At 39.0% G+C, this 23,035-nt stretch overlaps 1 protein-coding gene across 2 annotated transcripts; it reads right to left on the reverse strand.

The window, feature by feature from the left end:
• Positions 1-535: 535 nt before the first annotated feature.
• BMP2 (bone morphogenetic protein 2) lies at positions 536-19,455 on the reverse strand. 2 transcript variants are annotated; one of them, XM_074209482.1, is made up of 3 exons: positions 18,046-19,455; positions 15,918-16,264; positions 537-5,517 (listed from the first exon to the last, which is right to left on the reverse strand). In XM_074209482.1, the coding sequence occupies exons 2-3, from the start codon at positions 16,255-16,257 to the stop codon at positions 4,673-4,675; spliced, it is 1,185 nt and encodes a 394-aa protein (XP_074065583.1). In that variant the 5' UTR covers positions 16,258-16,264; positions 18,046-19,455; the 3' UTR covers positions 537-4,672. The 2 variants fall into 2 exon arrangements, with proteins under 2 accessions (XP_074065584.1, XP_074065583.1); XM_074209483.1 differs by lacking the exon at positions 18,046-19,455 and having other exon boundaries at positions 536-5,517; positions 15,918-16,263.
• Between the last annotated feature and the right edge of the window lie 3,580 nt (positions 19,456-23,035).

The following is a 23,035-nucleotide window of genomic DNA, read 5'->3' on the forward strand; positions in this document are numbered from 1 at the left end:
CACTAAGGCCTTGTCTAGGGCCTCATCTTGATGGAAGGTACTGGGTATGGCAGTAAAATACAATTTCTGGCAGATGCCACCAAACTAGAAAATTTTCAAGACTGGGCCTGGAGAAGGACTATATTTTTATTGTATAAGGACTGGACTGAAAACCTCTTAAGGAGGTTGGTGATGAATCTTTCCACGGTAGGAATTCTCCAAAAACCACTTGTGGTTGTACTGTGCACCAATAGAGAGGATTACCTCCACCACTCAAAAAAATGACCATCCAAACTTTGCTAAAAGGTTTCCACCAACAAAACTGAATCCTTGAATCAAGATTATGATAAAGGAAGGAGATGAGACTATCTGTCTGATAATTTTCTATTTTTCAAATTTTTTCATTTTCTTTGATGTATATATATATATATATATGACTTTCTAATTTCAGATTATTCATGGCCCTTAAAATAAATCTCATTTATACATATATACTTATTTATACATATATTATTTATACATATCCATAGATATATACATATAATATGTACATATGTATATCTGTGTATGTGTATATATGTATGTTCTGCATATAGTTATACTCAGGCTAATATTTAAAATCATTCTCTAAAACAGTAAGAAAGATAAATCTAATACAAAAATTATCACAAAAAATAAATATAAAGTGATTTGGGGATTGTCTACTGTTTTGATTTATAGAAGTTAAAATGGCAAATTAGGTCAAATGTCTCTAAGGGGACATTGCCATTAATACACTACCAGCTTGCATATAGTAAGTATTCAATAATCCATATTATTATTTCCCCTTTCTTATCAAGGAATAAAAAAGATGTTAGATCTAAATTATTCAAATGGGGTCTTTATATTGATCTGCCCATACAGATAATTGTTTGACTTTATTTTTTTTCTATTGAGACACAACCTACAGTAGAAGCTGGAGTAGATATTATGCTGAAACAGAAGCTGAGACTGGTAGTTCTTCTCAAGGGAGGCGGGGGAGGAAAGGACTAGAGATCTGGAGATGCCATAATAGTGAAGATACAATAACTGTGGGACTCAAGGGGAAAGAGAAAAGTATAAAACCAGAAAAGGAATCCGCAAAATTAAATCAGTAATGAAAGGAGATACATGGCAGAAAATTTGGGAAGCTACTATTATTTGGGTTTCACATATTAGCAAAAGGCACATATAGCAATGCTGCCAGGTCAATGCTTGAAGAATTCAAAATATCCTACAGATTTATGATATATTTGTAAAGCCACATCGATGGCCATGAAGTTAGTTACAGCTATTGGAAAGTACTTAACATCCTATATGTTAAAGAAAAGAAGAAAAGAAGAAAAAGACTTCAAAACAAAATATTCCTGTTTTCTAGGTAGATTTTTTTTGCTGGTTGGAAGAAGGGAGGGGTGAGGGGGAAAGCCTATAAATTGTGAAAAAGATCTGAAACCAAGCAAAAAAAATCTGCTTGTCAATTTTTGTATCATCAAGTAAGTAGGATCTATTTGGTCAGGTACCTCTAAAAACAACAGAATTGGCACCAGAAGTTGAAAAACCATTTCCACTACCATCCCTGTATCTTCTCATTGAAAGAATTCAATACTATTGGAGATCTCAACATCACCACCAAGTCCCATTCTTCACAATTTTGTCATGGTTTCCTCAGAAAATTCTTCACATAGAAGCTATACAATATGCATGTGTGTGTGTGTATTATAATATATATATATACATATATATATATATATACCTATGATTATATACAGAATATATAACATACAAATTCATAAACAGACATTTTTCTTACCATGATTTTGAGGTATGACCTAATCAATCCTACTGTACAGACATGTACAAGAGGAAAAGATGAAACTTTTAGAAAAAGAATCTAGACATTTAGCATCTAATTCTTTCTCCTGAGGCTTTATGTCCTCTTCCAGGGAATTTGTGAACAAGTGAGTGAAACAACTATGAAAAAGATTTGTTTTTAAGAGAGCTGTAAAAACTATTCACCTATCCGCAATATATAATACTGTGGGGATAGGAAGTTCTCTTTGCCACTGTCACAATGAAAAAAAAAATCAGAGCTTAGAGATCAAAGTCTCCCAGATCTTGAAAAAAGGTCAGTCAGTCACCCTACCTGGACAAGAATCTCCTCTGTAACTTGTTACATCAATGTCCATCCAAATTTTACTGAAAGGTTTCCAGTGTTGAGAAACACACTACTTCCTGAAAGAGCCGATTTTACTTATAAGTCTCATGTCCTTCCTTTATCATAACCTTACTTTAAGGATTCAGTTTTGTTGATGGAGATAATCCCCTTTATTGGTACACAGAACAACCCTAACTGTTTTTTGAAGAGTTCCTATAATGGAAAGATTCATCACCAATATCTTAAGAGGTTCTCATATTTTAAAAGGCTGGTTCTTATATAATAACTCTAATTGTCAGAAATATTTCAAGTCCACATTTACCTCTTTGAAACATTAACTTATGGCTTTTAGTTTGGCTCTCTGAGGGCAAGCAAGATAAGTGTAATCCTCTTTCCATGTGATAACTTGTCAAATACAAAAAGACAGCTTTCATGTCCTAAGACTTCTCTGCCAGACTAAACATACCTATTTCCTTCAAGTGCTCTTCATATGGCATTGTCTTTTATCATCCTGATTGCAATCATATCCAATTCTTCAAAGTCTTGTAAGTTGATCAGTAATAATAATAATAATAATAATAATAACAACAATATAATGAACATACCAATAATAATAACTGACTTTATCCACAGTTGCTGATAGGAACAAGAAACTTAAATTGTAAAATGGAAGATGACCAATATTGAATTTAAAACTCCTCTCACTTCATTGCCTTAAAGAGAACATTAGACATGTTCTAATAATTATTAAATAACATTATGGACTTTGAATCCAGATCATTTAAGAGAATCCAAATATAACTGACAATTGCACCACATAACAATTATTTTTCTAAAATCAATTTCAGGATTAGAGTAAAACAGAAAATCTAGGAATAGATTTCTTAGTTCTATCAGGATCAATCATGACCACAGTTCAGTGAATCTGGTATGTTAGAGCTCTTGAAAATTTTCATGTAACTAGAAGGGTAATTACTTGATTACAAAGTGGAGATGCTCTAGTTCAACTGGCAGTTTTTACAGAAGAAACAATATTCAGTATCTTTATTTTTCTAAATTCCTGTTCAGTCTATCCATACTGCATGAGATATGATTTCTGAACCCACATTCCATATTGCCCAGATCTTAGCCTGTTTTGGTAGCTTGTTTGGTATGAACCTTTTCTAATAGGAAAAAATATGTTCATGAATAACAAGTTAAGTGAAAAAAAATTTCTTTGGTGCAAGTATAAGTTTGGTTAGCATCTTACTAACAAATTTGAAGTCATGCCTTAGACTTTTTTACTCCCTTTTAGATGAAGGATTTCAGAAACAGCAATGCAAACACAAGGTAGCATTGTAAAGGCTGTATAAATGCACCATTTTCTTTCACAGATTGGACTTTGTAGAATGAAATGTCAGAGTTCCAATATTTATTATCTGAAATAGGTTTAACATTTGGAAAATGCGTTCAAACATAGAACCTTAGAAAGAAAAGCAAGTGAATTTGACAGACAGCACTGGGGTAGAAACCATGTATGACAATATTTTGTTTTACTTGGGGCAAAATTTGAAGACAGGGATCATTTTAGTTTAATAAGCTCCCATTTGAAGTTTTGGTTTTTTTTTAAAGACTCATTCCCATCTGTTAAGACAAGGGCCAGCAAAAGTAGGTTTTAAATATATGTGACCACAGTATTAATAATGAAGAACTCTTATATTTTATTTAATGTTTTGGCCAGGATAGCTATTTAAAAGGGTTACTAGTTAAGGAAAGAAGAATAAAAAGCCATCATTCACTTTCCTATAAGTTCAAACATTTTACTAAAGGTTTTGATTGGCCCTGCTGTAATCGCTCTGCAAATTAGTTGGGAACTTCAGTATTTCTATTTAATCAGCAATGTCTGGTTCTTATCCAAAGATTCCGCCTAACGAAGATGCCAGTTCTCATGGATTGGACAGCCCACCCTGCAGCATTCCTGAGAATTGTACAATATAATAATCTTGAAAGTCAGCAGAGTGGATTATCCACTTTTTTTTTTTCTGGACTTGAACTTGTGACCTTAACAGTAGCACTGCAAAAAGCAAATGTGCTATGCACTTTGCCATAGTAACCTTCCATGTATACTTTTCAACTTAAATACACACAACTGAAACAGCTACGATTTTGGAAAATTATGTACAAACCCTATATTTCTTTTGATTATATATAAATACAAATTAGCTATTTTTCTAAAAAGTGGTTATAATAGTAAATAAATACAAAATAAGAATCTGACCATTATACTTCATGTGCTGGGGGTTGAACCCATATAAAATGTACAACTAAAATACATTTAAAATCTTTAAGGAATAATTCTCTGATTAAAATATTTGTTTTCCCAACTTTTTGTAGACATAAATATATTTTCAAAATAGCTGTGTTTTTTTTTCATTTCATTACATAAATAAAGTCTTCATTGGGAAATATTAAAGTGTCAACTTGTGGTTTTTTTTTTTTTTTGCTTTTGTCTAATATATATTTTTTTAAAATTCTGCTGTGCTAACGACACCCACATCCCTCCACAACCATATCTTGATAATTCTTTAACACAACTTTTTCATTTTCATCAAGGTAGAGCATGGAGATCGCACTGAGTTCTGTTGGTACACAGCATGCCTTGGGAATTTTGGAGTTAACTGAATTGACCAAAGTCTGAACAATGGCATGATTTGTTGAGTTCAGGTGATCAGCCAATGGAAAGGGGCATTCCCCATGGCAGTAAAAGGCATGATACCCTGGTGGGGCAACAATCCAGTCATTCCACCCCACATCACTGAAGTCTACATATAAAGGATGTCGCTTGCAACTGGACTTGAGACGTTTCCGCTGTTTGTGTTTTGCTTGACGCTTTTCTCTTTTGTGGAGAGGATGTCCTTTGCCATCATGGCCAAAAGTCACTAGTAATGGTCTTATCTGTGACCAGCTATGATCGTCTTGATGCAACGACCTACTAATCCTTACATGTCTCTTGGAGACCGCTCTGTCATCATCCAAGTGAACCACTTCTATCACAAACCCATGGTTTGCCTGTCCTTGTGCAATCCACCTCATCACAGCAGGTGTAACATCAAAGTTTTCCCATTTACTTGCATTGTGGTTTACCAACCTTGTGTCCAACAGTCTTGTGATGGGGTATTCAGAGATGGATGTTGCTGGTTTTATAATTTCATAAATATTAATACGATGGTGGTGATTGCTATTATTTTCAAAAGCTTCCTGTATCTGCTCCCGAAAAACCTTAAGTTCAGCTGAGGTGATAAACTCCTCATTGGGGATGGAAGTTAAATTAAAGAAGAAACGCCGGATTGTTTTCCCATTTGTTTCTGGCAGCTCTTCCAAAGATTCTGATTTGGTTGCAAAAAGGAAAAACAAAAACAAAATCAATAACAGACAAATTATGGCAATTGGAATAGAAAGTTTTCAATTCAAATTTTGAAATTCAGCAACTAGAAAAGCTTAGAAATTTTTTTTAAGAAAAAGTTTCTCTTTGTCTACATTTTGTTTATGTGAGCATATATGGTAGGAACCAAAAATATAATTCACTATCATGTTTTTTATCCAATACTGGAATACTACATTCCAGGTGGTTATAATAATGGGGAAAGAACTATGAAGCATTACTTTGGAATTCAAGGACTTTAGCAAAAAAACTTTAGCACTGTAGTTAGTAGAGGTTTAATGAGAATGATTAAAACTGACTGAGGATTTACGGAAATTATTGCATTTCTTAAAAAAAAAAAGTACGTCTTTAATGTCAATCCCTTAAGCTCTATTCCAAAACATTACTCTACAATTTAGATGATTTACAAATCTTGATATACAGATTTCAGTGTCCTAATTAAAGACCATGAACTTAACATCTGTGATGATATTTTACGAAGCACACCCTACTATTTCATTCAATAGTCCATAGACAAGGGCATTTATATGAATCTCCTTCTTGGGGGAAACGCATGGGTGGTACTAGGATACTGTGGTAATTAGGTCCAAACAATATGAAGTGAAATAGCTTCCCATTTGTAGTCTTTCCTATGACCTCCACATGACCCCAAAAGTCAGGTTACTTTTCAGATATTTTCAAGAGCAAAACAGCTTGTATGTGTATGTGCATGCATAGCCATGTGTTTCTGGAAAGTATATTAAAACACATACACCTACTACAGATGAGATTCAAAACCATAAAGTTTTTCCTCTCAAAGTTTCAGTAATATTGATAATCCATCTCTGAATACCCCATCACAAATAATAATGAGAGGAGAAATTTAGATAATTTCTAAAAGAGGACTATGGATGCTAAAGAAAATTTGGTAGAAGGGAATTTATTGGTTATACCCTGAAGAATGCTCCAATGAATACTATTCTCCTCAACCATACATGCAAGTTTGTTTCTTTTTTTCCATTTATACTGTATCCTGTGTAAATCACTTTGAGAGTTTGCTATCTCACAAAGAACACACTGATGCATATGGTTACTATTTAATTAAGGTCATCTTGATTTTAAAGCTTCCTAAAAGATAAAATGACCACTGATCTTAAATTATAGCCACTTAGTTAAGGGTACCAACCTAATTAAAAATCTAGGAAAATTTGTTATGTTACAGTTTCATGTCATAACAAGCAGAGACTACATTTTCTTTCTTTCTTCCTTCCTTTCTTTCTTCCTTCCTTTCTTTTTATGGCTAACCATTGAAGACTATTAGTAATGAGTCCTTTACAAAATCCAGATGCCTTTGGAAAGAGACCTGATGACACAGAATACAGGCCAGGCCACCATTCCAAAGGTAATACTTTGTGTATCAGCAAAAGAGAGAAATTCCTCTTCACTAACTATTTTGCTTCTGTCTTTAAAGAGTAAGATTAATGGGGGGAGGGGGGAAGGGAAGCAGTCATTTTCCAATTTATGTGAATATTTGCTAAGGAGCAATTCAGTTTTGATTTTTAAAAAGTCAAAGCTAATTTTAGTTTTTTAGAAACCAAATGAATTGAACAACACTTGTAAATGACATCTTGGCAAAAATGCAAGCGTTTTGAACCACGGTCAGAAAATAAGGAGACACATGCCAGGGGATACTACAGAAAACTCCTTTGCTTACATTGGGGAATGTCAATCCAAGAAAAAAATATTCCAGGTTTTCTGCTATGATGAGATTCTTTGAAAACCAATCAGCATTCTCTATACTTAGCCAATATATTCCCACTGCCAAATACTATTACTATTAGGTTAACTGCATTACAAATTATTACCTAAAACTTTCATGAGTGACAATACACATTAGTCTCCTCTTTCTCCATCTTCTGCACTTAAACTTTCAGACCTTGACTTAGCTAACTTCTACACATATTGGGTACCAGGCACTTAAGGAGAGAGTTGGGATAAAGATGATTAATGATTCTCATGTATATAATTACCCTTCCTCTTCCCTTCATACCCAGTTCCCCTAATATGACTACAAAAAAATGAATTATCATACTTCCCTTTTAACTTGAGAAGGTTGAGGGAATCTGACTCAAAGAGGGAAAGGCATATTACTCTTGAAGACATTTCATTTTAATATAGCACACATAAAGAAATTAAGGGGGGAAGAGGGAGAAACAGAAATAAACTAGGAAAGGATGAAGATAAAAGAGAAAATCTCTGTCAAGTAGCCAAAAAAAGATTGATTAAAACATAGGATAAGGAAAAGAAGAAATCTTCTCAATAAACTAAAGAGATAAAATGTTGTGGGGAAAGACTAGGAGAAGAAAAGATGGCACAAAATGACTATTCAAAAGGGGGAATAATACAGAGAATCACTTTAATGAAATAGAAATTAAAAACTGAAAATGAGCAGAATAATATTGATTTTCTAGCCTGTACTTTCAAGTGATTCATCATGTGGCACTTTTCTATCATCCCTTCAAAGTAGAAGTGGCATGAAGGCAGTCCTGACTATAGCTATGTGAGTTAAAGTACGTCAGAGGGATAGCAACATGCTGCTAGGAACCCACATAAATATGCTTATCTTGGGTTCTTTACCTATTCCACTCCCTGGATGAGTCTTCAAAGGAAGGGCATGAGTCATTTCTTAAGGGTCAGAAAGAACAAAACAAGGTCCAAAAAGAAAGGTGAAGAGAAGCAACAAGAAAAAAGAAAATTAAGGTGAAGTAGCAAACTAGAAAAGGGATAGCTAGGTGGCCCAGTGGATAAAGCAAAGCCCCTGAAGTCAAGAGGACCTGAGTTCAAATCAGCCTCAGACACTTAATAATTATGTAGCTGTATGACCTTGGGCAAGTCACTTAACTCCACTGCCTTGCAAAAAAAAAAAAGAGGTAACCAGAAAATGGTGGCAGAGAAGAATGGGAAAGAGAAATTCCCAAATGTGAGGCAGGAAAGAATACATGAATGAAAAGCACAGGGAGGGAAGAAGAAAGGAGGGAAGGAAAGAAGGAAGCAATAGAGAAGGAGAAAGGGAGACAAAAAGGAAGGAAGGAAAGAAGGGAGAGAGGAATAATAATAAAGCAACCAGAAATATAAGTTGCTTAATATTTTTTTAAATCATGGATTTCATTGGTTTGAATACTCCATACACTGGTGCAGATCAGTCCATAGAAGTGGTGCTTGGGATGGGGGTGGGAAGGCATTCTTTCCCATGCTTACACATTTTTATGAGTTACTGCAGCCAAAAGAAATAGTCTTCTATTGGAATAGCCTCCAACAACTTAGGGTCATCTCCAGACTTTAATGAAGTATGAAACTCAAATATATTAGTACAGGCAATAATCTAACATTATTTTTAAATTGTAAAAAGAAAATAAAAATGAACCTATTTTCTATCTACTGGCTAAGTGGACTACCAAGGCATATTTTTTACCAAATTAATAAATTAATGATTTTTGAAAAGGTGTATCAGAGGAACCAATCCCCTTGCTCAAACTTGCTCTTCATTGCTTTCCATGCTGGCCAGAGAGCAAAAGTTTAGAAGTTTCAGCTGAAGTGGATAGAGGGAGGAGACTGGTGATGTCATCAAATTAGGGAATTCCCAGATGAGGAAACTCACTCTGCTAAGGCAGGTCAGCACTTTCTTTGCACCTTCATAGTCTTTAGTGAGCCACCTGAACACTGAGAGGTTGTGATGTGCCCTTGGGTAATACAACTAATTGATAGATATTGTAGGTGTAGGATGAAAGCCACCATATCTTCTTACATGAGGCTAGCTCTGTAGTTATGGGGATCTCTCAGTGGGTATTATACACAAAATATGGAGACTTAAATATTGCTGACAACATTGTGCACTGTCTTTGTGAGGGAGCAGAAGTTTAGGGCATTGGAACCTGATAGCACTTGCTTGGGCAATATACTTATGGAAAAGTAAAAAAAGTCAAAGAGAAAAATAGTAGGACTTTATAACTGTGCCATTCAGCAGTCACACTAAGGTGGAAAAAATTCAATTAATCTACCACAAAGTCAGCATTCATTTATCTAAACACATTAAATGATTTAACCAGATTTTTGAATATTTTCTCCAGATTTGGGGGTATTAAATACTTAATCTATTTTTTCATTCTCATTCCCAGACAAAGGAAGATAAAATCAAAGGCAAAAGACAGACCTGATATCAAGAGTTCATGAACCAAAGAGCAGAAATAGGAAATCTTGCCAGCATGAACTAAGTAGCTATGGGAACAAATAAATGAGGACACAGAATGTCATATGGCAGTATAGCTATATAATGATCTCATGTGAAATTCAATCCCAACTTTATTTTATTTATTTATTTTCATCTGGTCCTTTGATTTCCTCAGAATAAGAAATTCCCTTCACCAATGCTGATCTGCAAATGAACTATAATGAATAGAATTGCCTAGGTTCTTGAAAAGGTATTTGATTTGTCCAATGTCACACAAATAGGATGTGTGAGAAAGCAGGGTTTGAGTAGATGTTCCCAATATTCCTAATTTCAAGATTGGTCCTCAGGTTATTATGCCTTGCTGCCCCTTTTCCAATATTAGAAATATAGTAAAAGAAAAATCTTCATGAAAAATCAGTGTAATAGTTCAAAAATATTTATTAAACATAACTATATAGGATTATAGATTTAGAGTTAAAAGTAACCTAGAGATCATCTAGGACTCCAGTCCTTAATCTGGGCTCCAGGAAATAAAGAAATGCATTTGAATTTTAGAGGAATGTGTGTGTGTGTGTGTGTGTGTGTGTGTGTGAGAGAGAGAGAGAGAGAGAGAGAGAGAGAGAGAGAGAGAGAGAGAGAGAGAGAGAGGAAGAGAGGAAGAGAGAGAGAGAGAGAGAGAGAGAGAGGCAGTGGATATGAATAGAATAGAGCACTGACTCTGGAGTCAGGAAGACGAGTTCAAGTTCAGCCTCAAATATCTACTAGCTGTATATGAGCTGTAACCTCAATCAGTTATACAGAGACAGAAATGAAGAACTACAAAATGCTAATGGTCAGAAAGATAGTAAAAGGGCTAGGATACAGTGATGACCTGTCTCTCTAAAACAGTGATGTCAAAGCATCTGTTTGATCTGGTAGTTCTAAAGTACTGATACAAAATTTGAAATTATGCTTTCCAAGATGAAATTACAATGAATTTTCTTTTGAAAACTTCATAAAACTCCAGGAGAAAACTAAAGATGTCATGCAATGCAGTTTAGACTATATTTAAAATCACTGCTCTAACATTTCGGACAATGTCACTCAAGGTGGAAATAATAACAATAGGGAAGAACTCTTCTTCAAAAAAAGACAAACAAGATAATATGCCAAGACTTTTAATATAGGGAAAATTCACTGTAAAACAGGGAGAAAAGACAAAGAAAAGTAATAAATTATATTACCCTCCCCAACAAGATGATGCCATTATCAAAAAAGAAAAAAATCCACTTTAATTATTAACTACCTATTAATAATCCTACTTAGCCTAGGATATGCTTTCTTATAATTTGAAATATGCCATTACATCATATTGTCACCCAAAGAAGTTAGAGGCCACAAGACTGAATTTATAGGAAATATAAACATTTATATGTGTTTGTTTGTGTGAGTGTGTGTGTGTGTGTGTGTGTGTGTGTGTGTGTGTGTGTGGTGCTCATTGTATGAGGTTGAACATTCTACCAGTATTTACCAAAAGACTAAGGGGAAATCACTTTCATAGTGATTGTCCTCTTCCCTTACATCAACATTTCAGTCATTCATTTAGAGAAGTCAAAAATTAGATTCTGAAGCCTGGTTCTGTCACTAACTAGTTAGTGCAACTTTAGATTTGAGGTCTCAGTTTCCTTGTCTGAATCCTTGGACTACTCAAAATAATATTTTAAAATTAATAAAATAAAACACAAAGAGTACCAATTATATTGAAATATCAAAATAGCTTTCTCATCTGAGTTCATGAATCCCCTGAAATCCATCCATGAATCCCAAGTTAAGAACCCCTGGATAAAAATGATCTCTAAGATCTCTCTAGAATAAACCTTTAATGATCATACTGTGTAATAGACAAGATAATAGGAATTTCAGGGGATATAGAGATAAATGTGTCCCTACTCTCAAAGTACTTACTATATAGGAGGAACCTTTTACTTAAGGGCTCTTGTATTATTATTATTCTTTAAAGATGCATGATTTTCTCAATGTGGATACCAGCACAGGAACTCCCTCTCCTAGAAAATGATGGTCTTAAGACTTTTGGTGGCTGAACCAAACCTAGTGATGAGATTCTCTGAATTTAAAATCAGACTAGTCTTCACATAATTGGCTTCCATTACTTGTGGCGATTTTTTTATTAAGCTTTCATGGGCTAGTGCTCTGCTGGCAAAGGATAAAACTCAGAACAACTTCTATGTTATTGTGACATTTCAAAACAGAACTTGTATTGGGACCAGCCATATGCCTATATATATATGTATATATATATACATATATATATATATAGAGAGAGAGATAAATGTAGAGATAGAGATGGAGATAGATAGATAGATAGATAGATAGATAGATAGATAGATAGATAGATAGATAGATAGATATAGATAGAGCACATGTTTGGGTCAGATGTGGCTTGCATCTTTGAATAACATCACTTCTAAGCCATTTGTTGGGTCTTGAAATTCAGAGTGGGATTTTACAGAGAATTTCATGATTTAATAAAATTTTACCTAAATTTTAAAGTTTCTATCATCATGGGAATAAGGGGAAAAGATAATGGCTCTGAGCAGGAAATGGGTCACAATCCTTCAAACTTATGAAAAGAATGTGGTGTCTCTCACACTTTTCTTCTCTAGCCTATATTCCATAACCAGCATAGAATCAGACCTTGTAGGTTTAACAGAACTGACAAACCTGGGGTATCTGAGAATAGCTTGTAAAAATAAAAATGACTTATCTATATAAGGAATTTTAAATGCTCTTCTCACATAGAGGAGCTAATGTTCATAGTTCAAGCCTCCCCAAGTTCAAAGGAAAATTTTAACAAGAAGTGTGTCACTTTCTTTCCTTTGAAATCAGGACACAAATGCTTGTATAACACTTTAAAAAATAGCACAGACAGGACTTGTGAATTAAAAGGAAAACATGATAACAGATAACCAGTGATTTAAGATTTCCTAACACATGATGTGGATTAGCCTTACAATGAATGAAAGGGCTACAAAAATGACATTTTCTGCTTTGCTATAATTATTCTGGAGCCACATACAATACTGTCTTTAGAACTCCAAGCTATAAACTAGGGAAATCAATGATTGCTCCTTATTCTGAGAAACTTTTGGTCCTTCCATAAATAAACAAACTTTGATGATGGCCAAACATTGAATTTTGTCCTCTAGTAAAAGAGCATAATGGCAGAGTGCCAATATATTTTCATTTATTGCTATGTACGGTGCAAAGGCCACTGACATACTTGTAACAGTAAGTATCAAGTACCATTTCAAAGAATGATGACTCAGCCTTAACAAAGCTGTAATAAATAAAATATCCAGAATGATACAAAATAGAAATATTCATGAGTTTCCATCACATTGGATAGGGAAACAGCATGTGTATGAGTATTTCAACTCCTTATCTAAATCAAGTCATGACAACCTGATATTTTTTTCACTGCCTCATCCTTTTTGACATACAGTTTATGAATCTGATAAATAAGATCTAATTCTACATATACCTCACTTGAGTAAAAATACGTTACTCAAGGGCAGCTGGGTAGAGCCTTGGGCCCGCAGTCAGGAGGACCTGAGCTCAAATACAATCTCAGACACTCACTAGCTGTGCAACCCTGAGCAAATCATTTAATCCTATTTGCCTTAGTTTCCTCATATGTAAAATGTTGTGATAAAAAGGACTGAACAATGATTTACAGATTAACTAAAATTGATCAAGCTTTCTTGGGGTACCAAATAATGAAAAATATAGAAAGTCAAATTCACGTAAGTTTACATTATGTTTGTAGAAAAAAAGCCTGGTTCAGATGGAAGAGCTTTAAATAAAGTCAGAGTCTCTGTTCAAATCCTTTTCCCTAATTCTTACTGTCTTTGTGAACTTAAGGAAGTCATTTCATTTTTTTTTTCCTGAGCATCTATTTCCCAATCTATAAAATGGTGGGGGATTAGATTGTCAATGAGATTCCTTCTACTCTAGAATTATGATGATAAGTGTGGACAAATGGCATTTCCTTTATAAAACTTAAATGATCTCAATATTTAATAAGACACAACTTTTCTAGTTTTGGTTAAGTTGAAATAAAGTTTCCTTATTAAATGACCTATTTCCAGAGGAGGAGGGGGGCATAGAATTTCAGTGATTCCAAGAATTTGGTGACAAGGGTCATAGCTATAATAACAATGACATTACTACAAAAATCAACAGAGCCTTTCAGAATTTTCATTGGGTAAATACTCAAGAATTTGAATTAGATCTTATTGTTCTGGGTACCAAAGTTCACAAGCCTGAGAAGTGAGCTTGAAAATGAAAGTGGTTATCAAGTTAAGATTTTCTCTTCTTGATGAGGATATTTAAAAGTAAGAAGCTGTTTTTGTTCTTTTGCCTGCTTTGACACTCAATAATCACTAAGAACAAGTGTTTTAACCAATAAAGGTCATCCTCAGAGCTGTGAGAAAATATCTGATGGCTGACTCTTCTGATTAATCTTTATAATTGGGGGTAGGCTATTACCATTATATTTTCTAAGAACATTCAGCAGTAGGAAAAGCAACTCCCCAAAGGAGCTACATGGGTCAGTATCCCATTCCTCTATCCTTTGTGCCCTAATCCTAACTCTTTACAAATTAATGTCTTAGAATATGTCTGCTTGCCTTATTCTAATATTTTATTCAATTAGAATTAAGAAATATAATATCCCTTAGCAGATATTAAAACATCTCTAAAATGTGGATTAAAAATGGCACTTACTTCACAATATTATTATGAAGATAAAATGAGATATCTGTAAAGGATTTTGAAAACCTTCAAAGCCCTAATTAAATTCTATTTGCATTAAAGTAAATGATAAAAAAAAAAACTTCCAAACAAATGGCATTCTAATAAGATGTTTTACTACTTGTTTTGGTTAAGAACTTAAATAAAATGTAAATGCTGTATTTATTTGTTTTTCAAGCTATAGATTTGGACATTGTAAACAATATACTATTCTGCTTTTAACTAGAAATATTTCTATCCACTATCATAAAAAAAATCACATTACCTGCAAGTTTAGGTTCATATAAAGTTAAAGGGACAGCTGGTACAAAGTTTTCATCTGCAGGATTCTTAAGGATTATTTCTACACTAAAACCATCACAGACTTAAGCAAAAGACAAAAAGTCACTGTGGAAACAATCCAATTGATTGTTGAATTGATCTCTCACAGGGATTAAATAGGGATTAGAAGCCTTCCAAACCATCCCAGAACAACTGTAAATTAGGAGTTTCTGGGAATATATAGCATTAAAAAATACTAGCTATTTGTGTGGAATTTTTAGTTGGACTTGGACTGAAAATCTCTCATATTGGATTTCAAAAGAGGAAAATGAAAAATGGAATGGAAAGAAGAATTAGAGTGTGTCAACACAGAGCCTTTTTTGTCATCTTTTAATTTGCCCCCCCATTACGTATATAATTCCTGCAAACTTTTCATATTTACTTTATTAAAAGGTTATGTTGTTAAGGGGATGCAGTTTTACCTTTGTTTCTATCCCCCAGAATTAATCTGCATGCTCTACCTTTCACATTACATCTCCTGTGTGTCCATTAAGAGGGAGTAAGGGGGAGGTGCAGAGGGAAAAGCAACAATCAATGTATATCACAACTGGCCGTTCACTCAAATGGTTCAGAGTTAATGTTGGATTAAAAGGGGGGGGGAGAAGGAATCCCTGTTCCCTCCACTAGCACAAGACATTAAAAAAAAAAAAACCGAACAGGCAAGTTTCCCTGGCTCTTGTCTTACTTCCATCAACAAATGTTTACTGAATGTCTCAAGATCACAATGTTAGAGCCAGAAGCATCTTAGCAATCATCTAGTCTTCCCACACCCCCACCCCCCATTTTCCAGATAAGGACACTGAGATGGGGAAATGATTTGTCTCATGCCATACAGCTAATAAGCTGTGGCATAGGACCTCAAAGACCCAGTCCCAGGTTTTACGACTTCAAGCCACCAAGCTGCCTCACACATCTGGAAGACTCGGTTACTAAGGCACTGTTGAGGCCAGAGATGATCCCTGCTCGTGCCTCTCGCCTGCCCAGTTACCTCCCCAGTCCCTCACCTTCATGGTGGAAGCTTCTGACAGTATTAGCCCGGCTGGTGGCTCTCTCCAGCTGGTAGTCCATGGTGGGGTCCCCCAGCTGGCCCGAATGCAGGCGGTAGAGATCTAGCATGTAGGGGGGGATGATCGCGTTTTTGCTGGGGCTCGGTCTCTGCTTCAGCCCGAACATACTGAGCAGCCGCAGCTCAAACTCGCTCAAGATTTCTTCTGACTGCTGCGGCGTGGAGCGGCCGGATTCAGCGAACTTCCTCCGGCCCACCTCCGGGATGAGGCCGTCCGAACTACCCAGCAAGACGTGGTACAGCAGCAGCGCTAGAAGAGAGCGGATCCCGGCAACCATGGTCAACCTGCAGAGAGGGTTAGGGGGGTGGGGAGGGGTGGGGTGGGGTGGGGAAAGGATAAGGGCGGACGGCAAAAAAGCAAGGATGGAGGTGAGTCCCGGAGTTCCTCGACAGCCGCACCGCGCCAGCCGGCCCGGACCCTCGCCGGTGGCACGCTTGTCCCAGGCGTGCCAGCTTGCCCAGCAAGTCCGCATCTGGCCCCGGCCACGGCCCGCGCCACTGTCCCGCGGCCGCCTCCCCAAGCTCTCCGAGCTCCGGGGAGCTTCCCTGCACCTACCCCTGCCTCTAGGGGGCAGGGGCGCCATGACTGCCATGGGGAGTGGGCGCTAGCCGGGGCTGCCATCCCGGGCCGCGCCCCGCCCACTCTCTACATTAGTACCACCACCTTCCCTCCCCTCCCCCCTGTCCCCCACCTTTCTTCAATCTCCCGGAAACTCCACTGGTTGCCGAGACCTCAACCTAAGCCTTCAAAACCGTCTGCCAGAGGCCAGATCGAATTTGGGGGATACGGGGAGGGTACACCGGTGCTTTAAGACGGCAGAGGGGTTTCCCTGTCCCTCTGTACGTCAAACTAGGGCATCTGAGCTGCGGAGATAGCCTTCCCGTAAATGCAAAGGCTCCATTTCCCGTGGCTCAAGTTAACAACGCAAGGGACTCATCTCAGCTATACAAAACCACATAACACAAAACTTTTAGAAACATTACACCCGCCGTGCATAATTGCTCAGCACACATATGAACGTAAACACACAGCATATCGCTTTGCATTAGAAAACACACAATGCGAATGACTTCCTGATACGCACACACTGTATTTTACTTCCAGGCATACCACGTTCACAACACGACTTCCGAACATACCTGATTCAGGGCACAACCACTTCCAGATACACACATGCAAGCACATATGATACATAAATCTATGTATATCACACAGACTTGATAGGCATGTTGAAATATTTCCTTTTACACGCACATAGCACAGACCTTCCACAAGGAAAAAGTATTGTATGTACAGAAACACGTTGGAGGGTTACACGAAAGTCTAGATAGTGTGTGTGTGTGTGTTGGGGGGGGGGGTGGCCGGGTCTGTATTATTTCAGATGTCAGAGTAGTGAAAGGGGAAACAAAAGTGAGAGGGGGAAAACTTCTTTGTCCTGCTATCTCTAGAAATAGGAAGATCTCCTCTCTCCAAAAGAAGTGGCAGGAAGGGGCCAGTAGTGAGGGAGGTGCAGTAAAGTTCCTAAGAAAGATGTGTAGCAGCGAGACGGGGTACCTGGTTGGCAGCGGGGAAGGGCTCTGAGTGGAACGAGGGGAACGGAGGGGCAACCCTCTTTAAAAGGTTTTTTTTTCCCCCTTCAAATCATCAGGGAAGTGTTAACAGCCATAATAAAATATCCTGGAAGGGGGAGGGAAGGGGCGAAGGAAGGAGGGGCGAGAAGGGAGTGCGCTTCAAGCTGTCTTGGAGTAGAGCCGCCAAGGAATGAGGGGGGACGGTGCACTGGGGGGGGGGGGGGACGGGAGCCAGCTGCAGCTGGGACCGCGCTGCACGTGGGCACTGTGGGGTGTTTACCTTCGGCCGAGCTGCGCCCGCCGGGCGGGGGAGGGAGTTTGTGTCTGGGGAGCTTGGGGAGCTGAAGGCAAGTGGAGGTGGGCCTAGAGCCTCCGTCACCGGCCGGGAAGCGGGTCGGCATAGGTGCGGAAAGCTCTAAGCATCCCCGGAGCCCACACCCGCCCCCTCCTCGCGGTGCGAGCCCTCCCCACCCCCCGGAGAAGCACTCCTCTACCTTTAGGAGACTGCCGATTGATTAAGAAGCACACGGGGGCACGTCCATTGAAACAGCCTCCACATGGAAAAAGCTCTGGCGGTGGAGATTAAAGCTGTGATTTTTGTATCCGTTCCTCCTCCCTGGTGCCTGCCGAGGCGGCCCCCCCTTTCCCGGGTGGCAACAGAGATGATCGCAGTCTCCAGGAAGAGAAGCTGGGGGTCCGGGAGGGGGAGAGGGTCAAAGGAAAAGAAATGTTTTCCCCGCGGTTGAAAAGCCACCAGTTTCGAAGGGGGATTGGGGGTAGTTATTTTCTCTGCAAGTTCAAGAAGTCCTCAGCCAAGTGCTGACACATAACAACAGCGAGAAGGAGGGGGAGGAGGGGAAAGCAGGGGGGGGGAAAGTTCTGAAGTCGTCCTTAGGAAAAACCACCCGCTGACTGCCTTCTCCTCCGGGACGGAGAAAAGAGGGGGGTGGCGTCTCTCGGACCCTTCTCTAGCTCCTCCGCCGCCCATCGTTTTGGGAACACATCCTGAGAGAAGGGTGCCCAGAGGTGGCTCCCCGCGGCGGAGGGTGGGCTGCGATCGCCTGGGTTGTACCTGTAGGGGAGTCCGGGGAGCTCAGCCCGAGTAGGGGTGGCAGCGGCAGAGGCGGCAGCGGCGGCAGGGCTGGCGTCTGCAGGAGAATTTTCTGCTCTCGGTGTGTTTTTTTTCCGCATCACTTGGTGTTACTCCAAACTTGCCTCTCTTACAGCTGTTAAGCAGAAAATAGAAAATCTCCCAAGTCCAGCCCGCCTCCGAAGCATACTTCCAGCAGATGGTTAGTCAGCAGGCAGTCCCAGGCAAACCAGGCTAGGGGCTTTCCTTTTCTCCACTCTTTTCCCCCCTTTGCTCGCACACACGCCGCTCCACAAGTTGTCTCGTCCTTTGTGTCAGTGGGTAGAGAGGACTCGCGGATCCAGATAGAAAAGTAAATGTTCTTCTTTTTCAGCTTAAAAGCCGGGCGCTTGGCATCCCTGGCCGCAGCGCCGGGCACTTGGCCGCTCCAGCCCGGTGTGTGTCCCGCAGGTCCCAGGCGCTGACTCCGGACTCTTCCCCTCCGAGACTTCTCTCCCCCTCCCCGTTTCTCCGGAGTCCCTTCCTGAATGGCGAAGCACTTGGGGATGGGGACCAGCAGACACTTGGCTCTCGAGTTTCTGCCGAGTGCACACGCGGGTTTCCAGCCTCCTCCTGCTCGCGCGCGCGCGTGTGAGTGTGAGTGTGTGTGTGTGTGTGTGTGTTGTCTTCTTGCTGTAAATTGATTGAGGCGGTTTGATGCCTCCTGATGCTTTTTGTTTCTTGGCTGCTGCTGATGTCACGACCTCGGGGGCTTGAGTCTTCTCTGCCAATCACAGGCGGCCTGTGGGAACTGGGACTCGCCGGAGGGAGTGAGAGCAGGCGAGCAGAGCCGAGCAGAGCAGAGCCCAGGAGTCCTGCTGGGGCAGCAGCGGCGGCGGTGGCGGCGGCGGCGGCGGAGGCGGCGGCGGCGGCGCAGTGGCAGCGCAGTCCTCGCTTTTAAAGGGGACGCCGCCTCCTTTTCCCTCCCAGGCCCTCACGGCTAACCACCCCACGGTCTTTCCCTTTCTCACTCATTCCAGATCTCGAGATCTGGAAGGTAGAAAAGGAACCAAAAGGTATAGCCCAAAGGAATGGAACCTTTGGAGAGGGGTGGGGTCTGGAGAGAGGGAGGGAAACGTGAGGGTAAGGGGTGGGCTGACCGGCACTGATACTCAGCCCTTAAAGGAGAAAAGAAAGTTTATTAAAAATAATGATGATGATAAAAATAATAAGCTTTTAAAAGCTGAAGCTTCCTCAAGGCAATTTCGGAAGTGAATGCGGTACCTCCCTGTTCCCCACCTGGCCCAGGCCCGTTATTTCCCTTGCAGTTTTTCAGTTTCACAATACAGATGGGGAAACCCAAGGAACTTGAAAAGTAGGGCTTCCTCGAGGAGGGGCGATTCAGACACTGCAGTGGGCACATCTGTCACATCTGTCTTCTCAGTTAAAGCATACACACAAGAGCCAATAAGGTCGTGGGTGCTCTTTAAAACTTTTACATATTACACATATACATACACATCCATATAAACACACTATACACATATGTATATATATAAAAATGTATTTAGATAGTGGATATGTTATGTGACTAAGAGAGTGTGTTCCACCTTGTTCCTCTCACTTCCCCTTTGGTAGTGGGGAGGGGAGGGAAAGAGAATTAGTGGGGGGGGCATATTATTAATCTTTATGGCTGCAATCACGGCTCGCTAAGAAACTTATCTCATGCAGCCCATCGGCGCGAGATTAGCTGCTCAGATGACAGTAAAATAATGCACAGCGTGATCCAGGCAAACAAGACGATTCCGGTTTGAGGTTTAGACGAATCCCCTCCCCCGCTCTGCTTCTCTCGCCCCCAATCGGGAAAGACGTGAATGTTCTTTCTTTTCTTCTTAGTTTCTTCTTAGTTCCTTCCTTCCTTCTCTCTCTCTCTCTCTCTCTCTCTCTCTCTCTCTCTCTCTCTCTCTCTCTCTCTCTCTCTCTCTCTCTCTCTCTTCCTTTCCTTTCTTCCTTCCTTCTTCCTCCTCTCCCCCCCCCCCCCCCACCTTGGCCTTCTCCTCTCTAGTATTTAATAGCCCGAGGAGCTGTTTTGGATGGAAGTCTGGTGTTGGAGTATTACCATCTCCCAAGATTCCTGGATCTCCCTGGAGAAATGACTTCTTTTCTGTAGGACATGGGCAGTAAGACATGCATAACTCAGGCATTCACTAAAGTTGTCAGGAAAAAGCTAAAGCTGGGGAAGGCCAGTCCGTAAAAACTGGATTCACTTAATAAGCCCCTGCGCCTACAAGTGGAGAGGTAGAGCAAAGTCAGATCAGATAGAGATTTGAACAATGATCCATTATATATGTGTGTATTATTTTTTCGGCAGGGAAGCTAAAATAATTCGAGGTTACCCTTACATAAATCGGATTAGATCCCCACAGAGGGAGAATTAAGCATTTGCTGCTTCCAAAGGTGTGAAGGTTAAAAAAGGCATTTGGGGGAGGGCTGCTCATTAGGAATAAGGAAGAAAGTAAGAATAAATGATACCATAAGGGGAGGGGGTGGGGAACCCTACCTAGTATCACTACATTAAAGAACATAAGAAAAACTATTAAACAAACTTAAATGACTTCACTCAAATCATTTTACAATAAATGAAAGAAATGACATGATCTATTCAGAGATATGAGTCAAGATCTTTTTTTAACCATAATTTTCTTTGGAAAATACATCTTCTTCCTATATTAAAGTCAGCTAAAGTTGACTATTGTTTTATCACCTCTGTGAATTGTGCTTATGTTTCAATCAAGGCATAGTTTTCAAATGGGAACAAAAAGATAATTAATAGTCATCCCCCCCAAAAAAAGATGAAAACAAACCATTTTACAGGCTCCGTAAGGAATGCTTGGAAAGTTCATTTTATAGCCTGTATTAAAAATATGGAATGACTTCATTGTCAGTCTCCCAACCAAATTTCTAGTTGCTCTGTTTATGTTATTGCACATCTATTGCAAGTCAATTTCCTTATGGAGTGCTCTGTTTCAATCTTTTTACTGGGTGTGCCTCTCTAAGAGTAGTACGAGAATCTGAAAGTGAAACGCTTTTGGATGTCTTCCTCACCGTTTTCAGACAGGGGAATTTTAATATTTATGCATTATACCTGTAACCATGCCTGCCGTTGAAAAATAGGAATTTACTTGGGATAGAATTCATAATGCCAAACTTTACCTGGCTAAAATAACCTAGTTCCTTTTCTTTTCCCTTAAAATAGAGGAGAAAATGTAACTAAAATCCCACTGAAGTTATTTACCCTACTCTTGCTTCAGTTTATAAATAGCCACTAAGAATGTGAAGGGGAGAGAGCCCTATTTCATACCGCTGTCACAAGGAGTCAACAGATTTCTGAGATAGCTTGCAATCTGCTTTAGGAAGCACTACAGTATTCTACAATAGTTGTCTGTTTTTTAGAGATGGCTGCCCTCTTGTGGTGAAAATATGTCAGGACACGTCTGTTAAAGCAGTAACCAAAGATTCCTCAATTTTCTTCTAGTGCTGTCATAAGGACATTATCTTGCCAAATTTGTGATTTTGGTTGTTAGAAACTGTCAAAAGCACTAGTCTTTAGGTACAGGGTATATGCCACATTTTTAATTCTTCTGTTAATGATTTGGGAGACTTAAAATTAATTTCTCAATACTATCTAATGCTTAGAAAATTTAAAAATTATTTAGTCTGATAGAGTGAAACTGCTTTCTTACTGAGCTTATTAGGTTTATTTTTCTTCCAACTCATGATAATAGGGCTAATGGAGTCAAGGACAGGATGAAAGTCCCTTAACTGTCCAAGTTGGGAATGGAGAGTCAATAATACTTCTCCTTTTGAAGTTACACCCAAGGGTTCCTTTGCAAGGGGGGGGGGGACACTAATCTGATTCAGGAAGAGTGACAACCACAACTCTCAGAGAATAAGCAATTGTGAGTTCTCTAGTTTAGAGGAATCAGAGTTTGATTCCTTTGATCTTTACATGGATAGATAATCCAGAGTAAAGTTAAATGCTAAAAAGAATGATAATTTGTCAGTTTTTCCTTTAGGAATTTAGTTTAGACAAAATCAAACTTTATTGCATCCTGCAGCTATTAGGGCACACATGCATTGCTACTACAGAGCCTCCAATTATGCAAATTAACATTAAAATAATGAATTTAATATCTTTTAAGTGTCACTAGCACTAGATGATCATTCTAACTTGTAATTGTTGCTCTAGTTAAAACTGAGGCAATTAATCAGGAGAAAAAGTTCCTTGTATTTTAGCATAGCTATCACCACCTCCTCATCTCATCATACCAATCAGGATTCTTTTCCAGGTCTAATAGATTTTAGTAGAGAATTTCATTTGGTCTGTATAAAACTATTACCTAAGCATGAGGTAG

This window comes from Macrotis lagotis, chromosome 1, assembly GCF_037893015.1.
Source record: "Macrotis lagotis isolate mMagLag1 chromosome 1, bilby.v1.9.chrom.fasta, whole genome shotgun sequence".
In the NCBI taxonomy this organism is placed as follows: Eukaryota; Metazoa; Chordata; class Mammalia; order Peramelemorphia; family Peramelidae; genus Macrotis; species Macrotis lagotis.

What these genes read in the sequence shown, in the direction of transcription:
- BMP2 (XM_074209483.1), bottom strand. Translation starts at nt 16,257, where the DNA reads ATGGTTGCCGGGATCCGCTCTCTTCTAGCGCTGCTGCTGTACCACGTC. An exon ending in CAGAAGCTTCCACCATGAAG is followed by an intron (nt 5,518 to 15,917) that starts GTGAGGGACTGG and finishes CAACCAAATCAG; the next exon opens with AATCTTTGGAAGAGCTGCCA.